This window comes from Cherax quadricarinatus, chromosome 61 (genome assembly GCF_038502225.1).
Source record: "Cherax quadricarinatus isolate ZL_2023a chromosome 61, ASM3850222v1, whole genome shotgun sequence".
Lineage (NCBI taxonomy): Eukaryota > Metazoa > Arthropoda > Malacostraca > Decapoda > Parastacidae > Cherax > Cherax quadricarinatus.
In genome coordinates, this window is record NC_091352.1 from 1,996,282 (window position 1) to 2,013,277 (window position 16,996).

General features: G+C 44.4%; 1 protein-coding gene across 2 annotated transcripts in view; it reads right to left on the reverse strand.

Annotated features, from left to right (window-relative positions):
- LOC128699425 (sestrin-2) overlaps nt 1-16,996 on the reverse strand; it is a 149,504-nt gene that overhangs the window by 19,263 nt on the left and 113,245 nt on the right. For both annotated transcript variants that reach the window (XM_053792126.2, XM_053792127.2), the window contains one exon: nt 13,716-13,868. In XM_053792126.2, coding sequence (XP_053648101.1) covers nt 13,716-13,868 — 153 coding nt within the window. The remainder of the gene's footprint in view (nt 1-13,715; nt 13,869-16,996) is intronic.

A 16,996-nucleotide genomic window follows, 5' to 3' on the forward strand; every position in this document is an offset into this window, starting at 1 on the left:
TTAGTAATGGGAAGAATTTTTCGTGCTCTAGAGGTTAAAATTGGGCTGACACCTCTCAAATAGGAGACGAAATTGTTGGATGTGCATTCCTGCATAACTTGAGATATCAGGCGACTGGACAAGACAGCTCCAGGAACCCCAGCTAAGTCATGTCTATATTATGTTTATAGTTCTGGCCAGTATTATTATCATGAATGTAGACGGGGGTTTTCTGAGTATGATACACCTTAATCTCCAGTCAAATTGATGAGTTTTTAAGATATTCTCCTTCTGTTATTTAAATGTGTTTATATATAATAATTTTTTAATTTTAATATACAGTCCACTAATTTATATATTTACCAGCATTCCTGGTGATGTATATTTCATTTAATTAACAAGTCCAGAGCAACTTGTGGTTATGACAGTGGTAAGTATCGAAGGGGGACATTTTTTGCGACCTAGGTGTCCCAAATTCCTACTTGTCTAACTGATAAATAATAATTATCAGTGTCCATTTACTGTTATGTATATAATAATACATTTAGATAAATGCAATTTTCCACAAGAATGTTAACTTATTCGCAAGTGGCGGGTTGAGAATATTAACTTATGGGAGTATTCCATGAGGATAATATATGTTCATTGTCTGTAATAATGTTAATATACAATATGCAAAAAAAAAACTGTAAAGGGGAATATATAAGAACCCTAGTGAATATAAATTACTGACTTTTTTGAGAGGTTATCCTCGGTAATTCACAGTACATATAACTGTCGTTATGTGTACATGTGTCTAGATAAACTTACATATTACCTGTACCTAAATAAGTATCAGAAAGGATAAAGTTTATATTGAATATTGAATGACAGCAACTGACACTCGACCTGGCGACTACAAATAGAAATGTACGATAAACTAGGCTGTGTGACGCCATTTATTAAGGTGCAGATAGATCTTTGACCCAGTTACTGATGGTGGTGTTGAGGGTTGTGTACTGCTGCTAACTGGGGGCTTATCATCAATATTGGATAGTTTATAGTGTGGGACTGTCTTCATGGCCAGGACGTTTTACAAGGTTAGTGGAAAAAACTAGTTTTACGGATTGAACCCGTCGCGTGGGGTTGTTTTGTTGGTATACTCAATGTTTTTATTGTTATACTCCAGCATACAGGATGATTTTCATGTCATACCCCTTCAATACTGGATGGTTTTATGTTATACTCCATCATACAGTGGTTTTTGTCATACTCCATCATACAGTGGTTTTTATGTCATACTCCATCATACAGTGGTTTTTTATGTCATACTCCATCATACAGTGGTTTTTATGTCATACTCCATCATACAGTGGTTTTTATGTCATACTCCATCATACAGTGGTTTTTATGTCATACTCCATCATACAGTGGTTTTTATGTCATACTCCATCATACAGTGGTTTTTATGTCATACTCCATCATACAGTGGTTTTTATGTCATACTCCATCATACAGTGGTTTTTATGTCATACTCCATCATACAGTGGTTTTTATGTCATACCCCATCATACAGTGGTTTTTATGTCATACTCCATCATACAGTGGTTTTTATGTCATACTCCATCATACAGTGGTTTTTATGTCATACTCCATCATACAGTGGTTTTTATGTCATACTCCATCATACAGTGGTTTTTATGTCATACTCCATCATACAGTATGGTTTACCAGTCATACAGATAATGTGTCAGGCTGGGCTGGGAGACTTCACCAGTGTGATCAAGACATCTACTCAAGCAGTCCACTGTGGATTCAGTATTACATTGTATTCATGGAGGGATCACTAAACCCGTAGGGGCCCTACAGCGCCTGGGGGGGGGAATGGGCAACAATCAGCTTCGATCTCAGAAAAGATTAGGCTAAGCTAGGTCAGGTCCACTACACTGGATCAAGAGCCTCTCACCAGCATCAGTAACTAAGGTAAATGAATAGGTTTTTTCCAGCAGTGCTGGAGTGACTATTACACAGGCCTGTCCATGATGGTGCCTTGATGTCGGTTTGGGACTCTTGATCCCCTTTTATGGAACTTGAATTCCTATTCCCCAAGCGCTATATGACTCTTGCGGGTTTGGGCTTCTCCCTGATTAAAAATATGCATTACATTTCAACTGGCTTTTGGATGCCATAACACACACACATATATACATGTATTTATTGGAAGCTGAAGACTCAGATGAGTCACAGGGATGTTAGGAAGTATTTCTTCAGTCATAGAGTTGTCAGGAAGTGGAACAATCTGAAGAGTGATGTAGTGGAGGCAGGATCCTTACATAGCTTTAAGAAGAGGCATGATAAAGCTCACGGAACAGGGAGAGAGTGGACCTAGTAGCGACCAGTGAAGAGGCGGGGCCAGGAGCTGTGAATCGACCACTACAAACACAATTAAATGAGTACACACACAGTGGAGGAGATGAGGACATCATGCAGTTTCTTTTGTCAAGAAACCACAATGTTGGCAGTAACTTAATAAATAACGAGGCAGGTCAGCAAGATACGAGTGGATCAGCACTACAAGCAACACTTGTGTAACATGACTTGTGTAGCAACACTAGTGTAACATGACTTGTGTAGCAACACTAGTGTAACATGACTTGTGTAGCAACACTAGTGTAACATGACTTGTGTAGCAACACTAGTGTAACATGACTTGTGTAGCAACACTAGTGTAACATGACTTGTGTAGCAACACTAGTGTAACATGACTTGTGTAGCAACACTAGTGTAACATGACTTGTGTAGCAACACTAGTGTAACATGACTAGTGTAGCAACACTAGTGTAACATGACTTGTGTAGCAACACTAGTGTAACATGACTAGTGTAGCAACACTAGTGTAACATGACTTGTGTAGCAACACTAGTGTAACATGACTTGTGTAGCAACACTAGTGTAACATGACTTGTGTAGCAACACTAGTGTAACATGACTTGTGTAGCAACACTAGTGTAACATGACTTGTGTAGCAACACTAGTGTAACATGACTAGTGTAGCAACACTAGTGTAACATGACTAGTGTAGCAACACTAGTGTAACATGACTAGTGTAGCAACACTAGTGTAACATGACTAGTGTAGCAACACTAGTGTAACATGACTAGTGTAGCAACACTAGTGTAACATGACTTGTGTAGCAACACTAGTGTAATATGACTAGTGTAGCAACACTAGTGTAACATGACTAGTGTAGCAACACTAGTGTAACATGACTAGTGTAGCAACACTAGTGCAACATGACTAGTGTAGCAACACTAGTGTAACATGACTTGTGTAGCAACACTAGTGTAACATGACTAGTGTAGCAACACTAGTGTAACATGACTAGTGTAGCAACACTAGTGTAACATGACTTGTGTAGCAACACTAGTGTAACATGACTAGTGTAGCAACACTAGTGTAACATGACTAGTGTAGCAACACTAGTGTAACATGACTAGTGTAGCAACACTAGTGCAACATGACTAGTGTAGCAACACTAGTGTAACATGACTTGTGTAGCAACACTAGTGTAACATGACTAGTGTAGCAACACTAGTGTAACATGACTAGTGTAGCAACACTAGTGTAACATGACTAGTGTAGCAACACTAGTGTAACATGACTAGTGTAGCAACACTAGTGTAACATGACTAGTGTAGCAACACTAGTGTAACATGACTAGTGTAGCAACACTAGTGTAACATGACTAGTGTAGCAACACTAGTGTAACATGACTAGTGTAGCAACACTAGTGTAACATGACTAGTGTAGCAACACTAGTGTAACATGACTAGTGTAGCAACACTAGTGTAACATGACTAGTGTAGCAACACTAGTGTAACATGTCGCAGGTTAATGTAGAAGAGAGCAGCAACAGCAGCACAAGTACAGTAATGGAGCAGCTCATGCTAATAGCTGGCACTACCACATATGCACATGCAAATTGCAGTTGCAACTACAATGAACCATAAGATATGTGCAGTGGTGGTGGTGTGGTAGGGATGTAGTAGTGTTGATGGTGATGGTAGTAGTGTAGTTGTGGTGGAATGGGAAGGATGTAGTATTGTTGTTGAGGGTGATGGTAGTTGTGGTGGTGTAGCTGTAGTGGTGGTGTAGTAGTAGTAGTATTGGTGGTATAGCTGTAGTAGTCGTAGTAGTGGTGGTATAGCTGTAGTAGTAGTGGTAGTGTTGGTGGGTAAGTTAAAACAGTGCTGCAAGTACCAGATAATACAACCTTTCCTGCGAGTGGGTCCAAAGTCAACTCTCACTTTTTTTTTAACTATTTACGAATTCTCCATGAATTAGGTTAGGAGTCTGGATGTTCCTTGTTATAATTTGGTGTTGTACTTCACCTCTTTCAAACCATAGGCCTAACAAATAGGCTACAGGCTAACGTTGGTACCAGAACTTTTGTATATTAATACTTTTGGGGGAATATACTGCATTTTAAGAATATGGCTACAATAACAATTTAGTTGGTATATTTGTTAATGGTTCCAGGATCATTACGTGCACAGTGCATAGAATTTCCAGGAGTTTATTTTTTTCGAATAGCTTGTAGAAGCAAGTTGCAAGTGCTTGCCAGTAGAGGAATGATCAATGATGGTGTAATCTCATTAAGAAAGACTGACTACATCGTGAATGAGTCATTATTATTTACGGAGAAGCTCAAAATCCGTAGGGGTCATAGAGCTAGAGTGAAGCTGGTGAAGATTGTCCGTCTTGTGGTATAATATTAAACCGTCTTCTGGTTGTCTCCTCCCAAACTTTCTCTCCCTTCCATCCATCAATTTTCATTCAGTGAGCCACATCATCCATGCTTACTACCCTTGAACTAATAAACGCAGCTCTGGCTTAACATCAACAATATCATGTAGTCTTACTAATCATAAAGGTTTCTCCATTCACAAGGACACGAATACGGTCATTCAGTTTTGCAAATCCCTTGTCCATGTCCACCTTGATAAGTAACAAGCATGTAGATCACACAGGAAAATGTTATACCAATAGAGGACGATATAAACATCTCGGTTAACCCAGTGTCTTCTCACTAGGATAAATATTATGACTGACAGCGCTTTAAACTACACATATTATTATTATTATTACTGTTAATTCATCAGGGGGGAAAAAACTCGAGACAAAAATGAGAGGAAGGATGCTGGTGCAGCATCCTCGAGCTTCCTGTCAACCCCGAGATCAACAGATTACTGAACAACTGGTAAATACAAGAATTTCAAGTGTTCTCCCTATGACCTCGCTGTTCTCTCTCTCTCCCTCTTTCTCCTACATGAATTATATTCATAGGGAAGCCCTAAACCCATGAGGGTAGTACAGCATACGGAGAATGGTAGGTAATTATGAAAAGGGTGGCTCCGATTTCTTGAATTGAGAGCCATTCATCAGCATGATTTTAATACAATCTAACAAGTCTAATCTAAACATTGCCTGACTGAATAATGACGTGACGTGACTTACCTGACCCGCCTCTTCCCCCCTCATATATTCACTCAGTAATGTTAGTTCCATGTTTCGTCTGCATTTTTAATAATCATCGTACGTGATGGGGGGGGGGGACCCTACAAGTACAAGCAATTTCTCGTTATTTTCAAGTGGTGACCTGATGGCTAGAAGGCAAGACACATGTACTTGTAGATTACTATTATTATTATAATCAAGGGGGAAGCGCTGGAAATAAGTGGTATAAAATACCGACACAATGGAAATATAAACACACTTGCAGTATAATGTGATCCTTTATTGACAACGTTTCGCCCACACAGTGGGCTTTTTCAAGTCACAAACAGATTTACCTGGAGTGGAAGGTACGCGAGTATTTATAGTCAGGTTCAGAATGTTGAGGTCAGGTGGAGAATGGTGCATCTGATGATGTACCGAGTGGGGTTATAGTCTAAAATCTTGGGTAGCTTGGAAGGGAGATTGGATAAGTTTGTGAGCAGACCTTCTGCAGTGTTCTTCCATTTATATGTTCTTATGTGGGATAGGGATGAAGAAGTTTCTTGGCAGGTGGTTCAGCTATGTTATAGAAGCCACTATTCTGGTTGAAGTTGTCGGATATAGAGATAAGTGATGATTCCAGGATTCTTCGGTATTGAGTGTTGTCTTCTGTGGCGATAAGTCTTGAGTTTCTGTTGTTTATTAAGTGGTTGTGTGAATTACGGTGTTGTACACAGGCATTCCTTGTATCGTCAGACCTGCTTGCGTATTGATGTTCTGAAATACGTGTTTGGAGATCCCTTGATGTTTCGCCCACGTATAATTTGCTGCAGTCATTACAAGGGATTATGTATACCCCTGCAGAAGATGAAAGCTTGTCCTCTTTATTACTGGTAATGTCCTTGATGGTCGTGGTTGTGGAGGTAGATACTTGGAATGAGGTATTGGTATAGGCTTCTTCCTGCGCACACTCAGAATCTGCAGCAATGAGTTTCTTGAAAAAGAATGCACTATAATTGAACAAGTATTTTCAAAACTCCACTATCCTCGTCACTTCATCGGAGACTGCAGACGACGAGCATTAAACATCTTCAACACACCCAGAGAAGACTGCCGAGAAGAGATACATAGTCCACTCCACCAACTCCATTCCCAAACACATTTCCAACATCTTTTCCAATACCTCATTCCAAGTATCTACCTCCACAACCACGACCATCAAGGACATTACCAGTAATAAACAGGACAAGCTTTCATCTTCTGCAGGGGTATACATAATCCCTTGTAATGACTGCAGCAAATTATACGTGGGCGAAACATCAAGGGATCTCCAAACACGTATTTCAGAACACCAATACGCAAGCAGGTCTGACGATACAAGGAATGCTTGTGTACAACACCGTAATTCACACAACCACTTAATAAACTACAGAAACTCAAGACTTATCGCCACAGAAGACAACACTCAATACCGAAGAATCCTGGAATCATCACTTATCTCTATATCCAACAACTTCAACCAGAATAATGGCTTCTACAACATAGCTGAACCACTTGCCAAGAAACTTCTTCATCGCTATCCCACATAAGAACACAGGAATGGAAGAACACTGCAGAAGGTCTGCTCACAAACTTATCCAATCTCCCTTCCAAGCTACCCAAGATTTTAGACTCTATAACCTCACTCGGTACATCATCAGATGCAGCATTCTCCACCTGACCTCAACATTCTGAACCTGACTATAAATACTCGCGTACCTTCCACCCCAGGTAGATCTGTTTGTGACTTGAAAAAGCCCACTGTGTGGGAAAATTGTCAATAAAGGATCACATTATACTGCATATGGGGAAGCGCTAAACCCGTAGGATTATACAGCGCCTGTGGAGGGGTGGAAGGTATTCAGGGTTAATTCAGGGAGCTGGAGCACAGATCCAGTTCCCTAGATCAAGAGCCCCTCACCAGCATCAAGGAACCTTCCTTGAGGGGATGTACTTGTAGAAATAATAATACTACTAATTATTATTATAAACCTATATAATAAAACAAGGACCCCAGTGGAGATAAGTCACTTTGACTTCATTTGGTTATTCTGGTGGGTAATTTACACGTTACTATGTGTGATAATTGTGCTTTTGTGGATCTGTACCTAAATTAACTTGTTACTTACTAAACTTTTCACTTAAGGAAGGTTTTATGAAGCAAAGCGTTGCTTACTATAATATATATTTCTATAAGTACATGTACAATTTGTACATAGCTGACATCAGTGACATACTACTATATAGAAAGCCTCTTGTTATGCAGAGCATTTCGGAGAAATTAGGTCAATTTCGTCCCCAGGATGCGACCCACACCAGTCGTCTAACACCCAGGTACCTATTTTACTGCTAGGTGAACATGGACAGAAAGTGTCACATGGAAACACCTAACGTTTCCTCCCGTACCGGGGATCGAACCACGGACCTCAGTGTGTAAGCTGAGTGCGCTAGCAGAGGCTTACTCTGCTTACGACTTAATAATAGTACAGACAGACAAAAACATCGTTGAGGCTTTTATTTGCAGTTTGTGAGCATGTTTTGAATTATTGTTGAGAGCCTTGACCTAGTGTGAGAGAGTCAGACTGGTGGCAGCAGCAGTGGTGGTCCGTCACTTATAATGCCCGCTGACTGCCTGCCGCCTCTCTGGCGCCACCAAAAACCTGACACCTGGCCAATAACAGCCACGCCAGCCAATAGTAACATCAGAGTGTGTCGAATTTGTCCATGATTGGTTGGATTAGGCATGGCATCGTTTGCGTGTTTACTGACGTCACAGCCATGATAGCCACTCACTGGATAGTAATTTATTAAATGTATTACTATTGGCTGGCATAATAGCCAGTCACAACACAGGAATTTACAGAAGAAATTATGATTGGCTCAGAAAAGTTGCTCATCTCACGCGTTTGGAGATACAACAAATAAGGTTAAGCGTTTATTTACGTCTCGGACATAAATTTGAACTTTTACAATAGTTTTGTGTAGTAAATTAAGTAGAATTTAACCTCATATAGCCTAATAAAACCAAGGAATGTGATTTAGTATTTCCATTGAAGTTTTATTTTTCAGAAGCCGTCTCTTCCCTTTGTATATTAATAAAAGTAAATCAACACAGCTATATTTCTATATTTCTCTGAGTGTATATAAATTGAGCTTACCTTAATCTCTGTTTTAATATTAAATGTAAACTCTAATTGTATAATTTTTAATTAAAGAGGTAGAGGGGTAAGCCAGTGGAAGGTCTCGGTCAGATGATCACAAGCTCCAGCTGTGGGTCATCATATAACTAAGACCGCTTCCTGACCAACGTTAATCCCTGTTTTAATTAGGGTTGAAGTATTCTTGTCTGGTGAGGAGGTAACCGTGCAGTCTTACTGCTTAATCTAGTCGATAGGCTTTAAACCCCTTTAACCAGCCAACCATATATAGGATCCATTCCAGAGGGTAGGTCCATTTCCTTGGATCAACAGCTCTTCACTGGCAGTATAAGCTCTGGGACGGATTCCCCTCAGAGGTCACTTGGCCCTGCTGACTCGCTGACGGGCTCTTGATCCATGGAATTGGACCTGACCTCTCCTTCATTGGGTTGAGCCTGGTTACATCCCATTCCCCCCGCCAAGTATTGTATGACCCCTACGGGTTTAGCGCCTGCCATGACTATGACTTGGGACGTGTGGTGTACTGGTGGTGAGACTCCCATTATGTTACAATGAGTGCACAATAGTGCAACATAATTATTGTTAGCCCTGAATGTGACAAAATGTTGCAGACGTACATATGTTAAGCATCAACACACACGTCACGTGCTTCTGAGCACGTGCATTCAGGCACACCACGTACTCTATATCCACTACCACACCCATGTACGCCGTGTGTATTCAAGTATAGAACAAACATGCATTCACGCGTGCACCACATACATTTGCGCACCACGTGCACACCACGTGCACCCACATAACATAAACTAGGACAATCGTCTAATACATGGGTGGACACCTCGCCTAACCCAGCACATGCAGCACGCTTCAGAAAGTCCAGTGATTTTTCTTTTTTACATGAATGAATTTAAAGGCTAAACTGTATCATCTTATCTCGGCTCACAGGATATACACAGCGAGAGTTGTATTTCTCTCAGGGTGGGTGTGTGTGTATATATATATATATATATATATATATATATATATATATATATATATATATATATATATATATATATATATATATATATATATATATATATATTGAGTATACTTTGGGATTAAAGTATTTTTGTGGCGAAAATTCTGTATGCAACTTTGATGACCATAGTGTAGTCGACAGGCTCTGAACTCCATTAACCAAGCAACCTCATCTCTTTTCAGTTTTCAGTCCTACCTAAAGTATGATAATACCCTGCAAGATGCAGTTATACTATCTCAGCTCATATCAAAGTCCAGCCCTATTTAAAGTATCATACCACCCTCCAGGATGCTGTTATCTTGCTTCAGCACATTTAAAAGCCCAGCAGTAACTTAGCCCTATGTGAGATATACTACCAGCCCAGGATGCCACCCACAACATTATACTAACACCCTAGTGCTTATTTTCTACTGGGTGTATGGAAACTCGCCCAGACTTCTGACCCAGAGTCTGGAAATAGAAAGACTAGTTCTGGAGGGGATTAGAATAAGCCATAAAAATAATTGGGAATTCACGTTACTGGTAGAGCTAAAAGTCAGAAGAGGCATGATTTTGACATACAAGCTACTAGGAGGTACTGTTAGAGTGGATAAGAACATAAGAGTGGAATACTGCAGCAAGCCCAGTTCACCCGCAACCACACATACTCTTCCACGGGTTCCACCTACCCAAAGTTTTCACATCACCGACGCTACTTGGGAGTTTGATATTAGGCTTTAACTTTCATAAATGAGACATTTGTTAGTTTTGTAAACCAATTATTTACGTCTACCACTTTATTGTCAGCCAATACACCCAAGGAGCCTCTCTAAATCGAAATTTGTCCAACTTGAAGGAAGAGATTGTTCGATTGACGGAACCTGAAAACCCAGATGAGCAGCAGGGATGTTAAAAATGTTGATTCGGGTGAAAAAAAAAAACGAAATAAGCTGGACGACGAAGCCAACTCCATACAACACAGTGTGCTGGGTAAATAAGATAGCAACGAATAGGCTACGAACCAACAAGGTCAGTTGATTACTTGTAGGTTAGTAGGCGAGACTAACTGGGTGAGTGCAAACCAACACTCATCTGCCCATTGCCCATGCACTTCCCCATGAGGTTGTTCACCATGTAGAAGACTGAAGGTATTAGACGTGACCTCACTGGTTGGTTGATAGCACGATAAGACATGATAACAAACACACATGCACACACACAGTCGAGGATTTTCTTAAAAAAATTGAAGCCAAAATTTCACCGCTGTCTGCTGTACCTGGAGTACCTGGAGAGAGTTTCTGGGGTCAACGCCCCCGCGGCCCGGTCCATGACCAGGCCTCGCAGTGGATCAAGACCTAATCACCCAGGCTGTTACTGCTGGCCGCATGTAAACCAATGTAGGAACCACAGCCCGGCTGGTCAGGTACTGTATGTGTCTGTCCAGCTGTTTCTTGAAGACAGCCAGGAGTCTATTGGTAATCCCCCCCTTATGTATGCTGGGAGGCAGCTGAACAGTCTTAGGCCCCAGACACTATTTTTATTGAATATTTCTTGCTTCTGGGATCTACAACAACTTGAGAACGCCTCGGATTAGTTTGGGCTGTGTTGTAATGTTTACTGGAGAAACTGTGATACAAGTTTCCCTGTGATAGCCTCTGAATGCTTCTTTTCGTAGACTTAAAAGCCTTCGGTACTGATATGTAGCTGCGTTAGGAATTTATTTCCCACACTGTACTATTCTTTTTTTGCGTGCGTTGGGGTACAGGGGTCGGGGAACTATTATGGGATACTCGAGATAACTATTTTTAGAATTGCGCAGTGACCGTGGCCTAGTAGGCAACGCTCTCGCCTCACTGAGTATCCGTGGTTCGATCCCCGGTAAGGGTAGAAACACTGGGTGTGTTTCCTGACACCTCTTGTCCCCGTTCACCTAGCGCACAAGTAGGTACCTTGGTGTTAGTCGGCTGATGTGGGTCGCATCCAGGGGAATAATATTTAAGAACCACAATAGAAATAAGACTTTCATGGGTTATCCAGAGTGGCTAACCCTCCGGTGTTAAAAATCCAAACACATTCTTATCTATCTTACCAAAAGAAGTCTAGATAATGAGGTTAATTAACCAGCATAACGCAAGTATAATGAACATATATTAATGCTTAGTAATAACCCACATGAAGACACACACAGAAGATTGATTGATCTGTATATTTCGATCCCCTTCTGGGATCCTCATCTGCTGAAGAGGATCCCAGAAGGGGGTCGAAGTATATATATATCAATCAATTTTCTAAGTTTGTGTATCCAAGCAGAATGGCTTCCACCCAGACCCTGACGTCCCTTCCCAGGAGCGACCCTTAAAATAGGAGCGAGGAAAATAAGGGAAGGGGAGGAGTGAGGCGAGATGAAGGGGGAGAGGAAGGTGATGGGAAGAGGACAGTGATGGGGAAGGGGAGGGTATATAATCACTTAGGTAGTGCCATCAGTGCTACATTACTTAGTTATCAGGCAGAGTCAGACCATTGAACCCATATTTACACCGCTCAATCCACACTTACACCACTCAACCCACACACCACTCAACCCACACACCACTCAACCCTCACACCACTCAACCCACACACCACTCAACCCACACACCACTCAACCCACACACCACTCAACCCTCACACCACTCAACCCACACACCACTGAACTCACACATCACTCAACTCAACCCACACACCACTCAACCCACACACCACTCAACCCACACACCACTCAACCCATACTTACACCACTCAACCCACACTTACACCACTCAACCCACACTTACACCACTCAACCCATACTTACACCACTCAACCCACACTTACACCACTCAACCCACACTTACACCACTCAACCCATACTTACACCACTCAACCCACACTTACACCACTCAACCCACACTTACACCACTCAACCCACACTTACACCACTCAACCCATACTTACACCACTCAACCCACACTTACACCACTCAACCTACACTTACACCACTCAACCCACACTTACACCACTCAACCCATACTTACACCACTCAACCCACACTTACACCACTCAACCCACACTTACACCACTCAACCCATACTTACACCACTCAACCCACACTTACACCACTCAACCCACACTTACACCACTCAACCCACACTTACACCACTCAACCCACACTTACACCACTCAACCCACACTTACACCACTCAACCCACACTTACACCACTCAACCCACACTTACACCACTCAACCCACATTTACACCACTGAAACAAGCAGGTATAAGCCAGTGGTTACTGCTGTCCTGGTTTATCCTAGTGACTGAGGGTGATAATGTAACATAGGTGGGAGAGGTGAAAAAGAAAAAAAATGCGTGATGGGTGTGGGCGTGGGCGGGAGATATGGGCGGAGATGGCATCGTTGATTGGCGTTGATGTGCCAGGTGGCTCTCTAGAGTGCCAGGTGGCTCCCCAGAGTGCCAGGTGGCTCCCCTGAGTGCCAGGTGGCTCCCCAGAGTGCCAGGTGACTCCCCTGAGTGCCAGGTGGCTCCCCAGAGTGCCAGGTGGCTCCTCAGAGTGCCAGGTGGCTCCCCAGAGTGCCAGGTGGCTCCCCAGAGTTCCAGATGGCTCCCCAGAGTTCCAGGTGGCTCCCCAGAGTGCCAGGTGGCTCCTCAGAGTGCCAGGTGGCTACCCAGAGTGCCAGGTGGCTCCCCAGAGTGCCAGGTGACTCCCCTGAGTGCCAGGTGGCTCCCCAGAGTGCCAGGTGACTCCCCAGAGTGCCAGGTGGTTCCCCAGAGTGCCAGGTGGCTCCTCAGAGTGCCAGGTGGCTCCCCAGAGTTCCAGGTGGCTCCCCAGAGTTCCAGGTGGCTCCCCAGAGTGCCAGGTGGTTAGAGGACACACACACACACACACACAGAAGAGGTACGATAAAGCTCATGGAGCAAGGAGAGAGAGAGTGGACCTAGTAGAGACCAGCGAAGAGGCGGGGCCAGAAGCTGTGACTCGACCCCTGCAACCTACATTTAGGTGAATAAATATGAATAAAGAGACGTACCATAATAGCGATATATCGACGGAGGGTGTGTGGCAGAGGCCCATCACCAGAAAGAAGCTCGTGATGGAGCCTGCAGAAGCCCTCCAGGTAGGTAGGGTGTTCCTCCAACATATGATCTACACCTTCACCGCCACAAGCCAGACCCAGGTGACCCTGAAAATAAAAATGAAGATTCAGCTAATGGAATTATACCCATAAAGGTCACTTAGATAATAAAGGTCATAGTTAAGGCACTTCCGGGTCTACTAAATGTGTTATACAAGTTCACAGGAGAAAAGCAATAGTTGTGGGTATGGTATACCATCAGTATCCAGTTGACTTTGTCCTTGATATCACAAGTAACTTATAAACTGGAACATTTGCGCGTGACAACACTAAAACACTTAACATTGTTGACAGTGATAACGTGAATGTTCTCTTCCTAGACACCGTAATTAATATCTTGCTGACACAGTACTGTAAGAAGGATACTTGACATCCTTTCAAGTGTATGTAGTATCTTGCTGACACAGTACCGTAAGAAGGATACTTGACATCCTTTCAAGTGTATGTAGTATCTTGCTGACACAGTACTGTAAGAAGGATACTTGACATCATCCTCTCAGTCATTCCTTGGTGACTGACTGAGTGAACTCGAATCCCAGTCATGGTTACTAGTGACTGAGTATTCAGTCTTCATCACGTTCATCAGTGTGTCTGATTCGTGATGACTGAGACAGGTGTGTGACACCTGAATACCTTTATTGACGTGATGTTTCGAGCAGCAGTAACAGGAGGAGCAGTAGCAGGAGGAAGAGGAGGAGCAGTAGCAGGAGGAAGAGGAGGAGCAGTAGCAGGAACAGCAGTAGCAGCAGTAACACGAGGAGCAGTAGCAGGAGGAAGAGGAGGAGCAGTAGCAGGAACAGCAGTAGCAGCAGTAACAGGAGGAGCAGTAGCAGGAGGAAGAGGAGGAGCAGTAGCAGGAGGAAGAGGAGGAGCAGTAGCAGGAACAGCAGTAGCAGCAGTAACACGAGGAGCAGTAGCAGGAGGAAGAGGAGGAGCAGTAGCAGGAACAGCAGTAGCAGCAGTAACAGGAGGAGCAGTAGCAGGAGGAAGAGGAGGAGCAGTAGCAGGAGGAAGAGGAGGAGCAGTAGCAGGAACAGCAGTAGCAGCAGTAACACGAGGAGCAGTAGCAGGAGGAAGAGGAGGAGCAGTAGCAGGAGGAAGAGGAGGAGCAGTAGCAGGAACAGCAGTAGCAGCAGTAACACGAGGAGCAGTAGCAGGAACAGCAGCAGCAGCAGTAACATGAGGAGCAGTAGCAGGAGGAAGAGGAGGAGCAGTAGCAGGAGGAAGAGGAGGAGCAGTAGCAGGAGGAAGAGGAGGAGCAGTAGCAGGAACAGCAGTAGCAGCAGTAACATGAGGAGCAGTAGCAGGAGGAAGAGGAGGAGCAGTAGCAGGAGGAAGAGGAGGAGCAGTAGCAGGAGGAAGAGGAGGAGCAGTAGCAGGAGGAAGAGGAGGAGCAGTAGCAGGAACAGCAGCAGCAGCAGTAACAGGAGGAGCAGTAGCAGGAGGAAGAGGAGGAGCAGTAGCAGGAACAGCAGCAGCAGTAACAGGAGGAGCAGTAGCAGGAGGAAGAGGAGGAGCAGTAGCAGGAGGAAGAGGAGGAGCAGTAGCAGGAACAGCAGTAGCAGCAGTAACATGAGGAGCAGTAGCAGGAGGAAGAGGAGGAGCAGTAGCAGGAACAGCAGTAGCAGCAGTAACATGAGGAGCAGTAGCAGGAGGAAGAGGAGGAGCAGTAGCAGGAGGAAGAGGAGGAGCAGTAGCAGGAGGAAGAGGAGGAGCAGTAGCAGGAACAGCAGCAGCAGCAGTAACATGAGGAGCAGTAGCAGGAGGAAGAGGAGGAGCAGTAGCAGGAGGAAGAGGAGGAGCAGTAGCAGGAGGAAGAGGAGGAGAAGTAGCAGGAACAGCAGTAGCAGCAGTAACATGAGGAGCAGTAGCAGGAGGAAGAGGAGGAGCAGTAGCAGGAGGAAGAGGAGGAGCAGTAGCAGGAGGAAGAGGAGGAGCAGTAGCAGGAGGAAGAGGAGGAGCAGTAGCAGGAGGAAGAGGAGGAGCAGTAGCAGGAGGAAGAGGAGGAGCAGTAGCAGGAGGAAGAGGAGGAGCAGTAGCAGGAACAGCAGCAGCAGCAGTAACAGGAGGAGCAGTAGCAGGAGGAAGAGGAGGAGCAGTAGCAGGAGGAAGAGGAGGAGAAGTAGCAGGAACAGCAGTAGCAGCAGTAACATGAGGAGCAGTAGCAGGAGGAAGAGGAGGAGCAGTAGCAGGAGGAAGAGGAGGAGCAGTAGCAGGAGGAAGAGGAGGAGCAGTAGCAGGAACAGCAGCAGCAGCAGTAACATGAGGAGCAGTAGCAGGAGGAAGAGGAGGAGCAGTAGCAGGAGGAAGAGGAGGAGCAGTAGCAGGAGGAAGAGGAGGAGCAGTAGCAGGAGGAAGAGGAGGAGCAGTAGCAGGAACAGCAGTAGCAGCAGTAACATGAGGAGCAGTAGCAGGAGGAAGAGGAGGAGCAGTAGCAGGAGGAAGAGGAGGAGCAGTAGCAGGAGGAAGAGGAGGAGCAGTAGCAGGAACAGCAGTAGCAGCAGTAACATGAGGAGCAGTAGCAGGAGGAAGAGGAGGAGCAGTAGCAGGAGGAAGAGGAGGAGCAGTAGCAGGAGGAAGAGGAGGAGCAGTAGCAGGAACAGCAGTAGCAGCAGTAACATGAGGAGCAGTAGCAGGAGGAAGAGGAGGAGCAGTAGCAGGAACAGCAGTAGCAGCAGTAACATGAGGAGCAGTAGCAGGAGGAAGAGGAGGAGCAGTAGCAGGAGGAAGAGGAGGAGCAGTAGCAGGAGGAAGAGGAGGAGCAGTAGCAGGAACAGCAGCAGCAGCAGTAACATGAGGAGCAGTAGCAGGAACAGCAGCAGCAGCAGTAACATGAGGAGCAGTAGCAGGAGGAAGAGGAGGAGCAGTAGCAGGAACAGCAGCAGCAGCAGTAACATGAGGAGCAGTAGCAGGAGGAAGAGGAGGAGCAGTAGCAGGAACAGCAGTAGCAGCAGTAACATGAGGAGCAGTAGCAGGAGGAAGAGGAGCAGTAGCAGGAACAGCAGCAGCAGCAGTAACATGAGGAGCAGTAGCAGGAACAGCAGCAGCAGCAGTAACATGAGGAGCAGTAACAGCAACAGCAGAAGGAAGAGGAGCAGTAGCAGCTGTAGAAGACGAGCAGTAGCAGGAACTGCAGGAAGACGAAGAGGAGCAGTAGGAGCACCAGTAACAGCTAC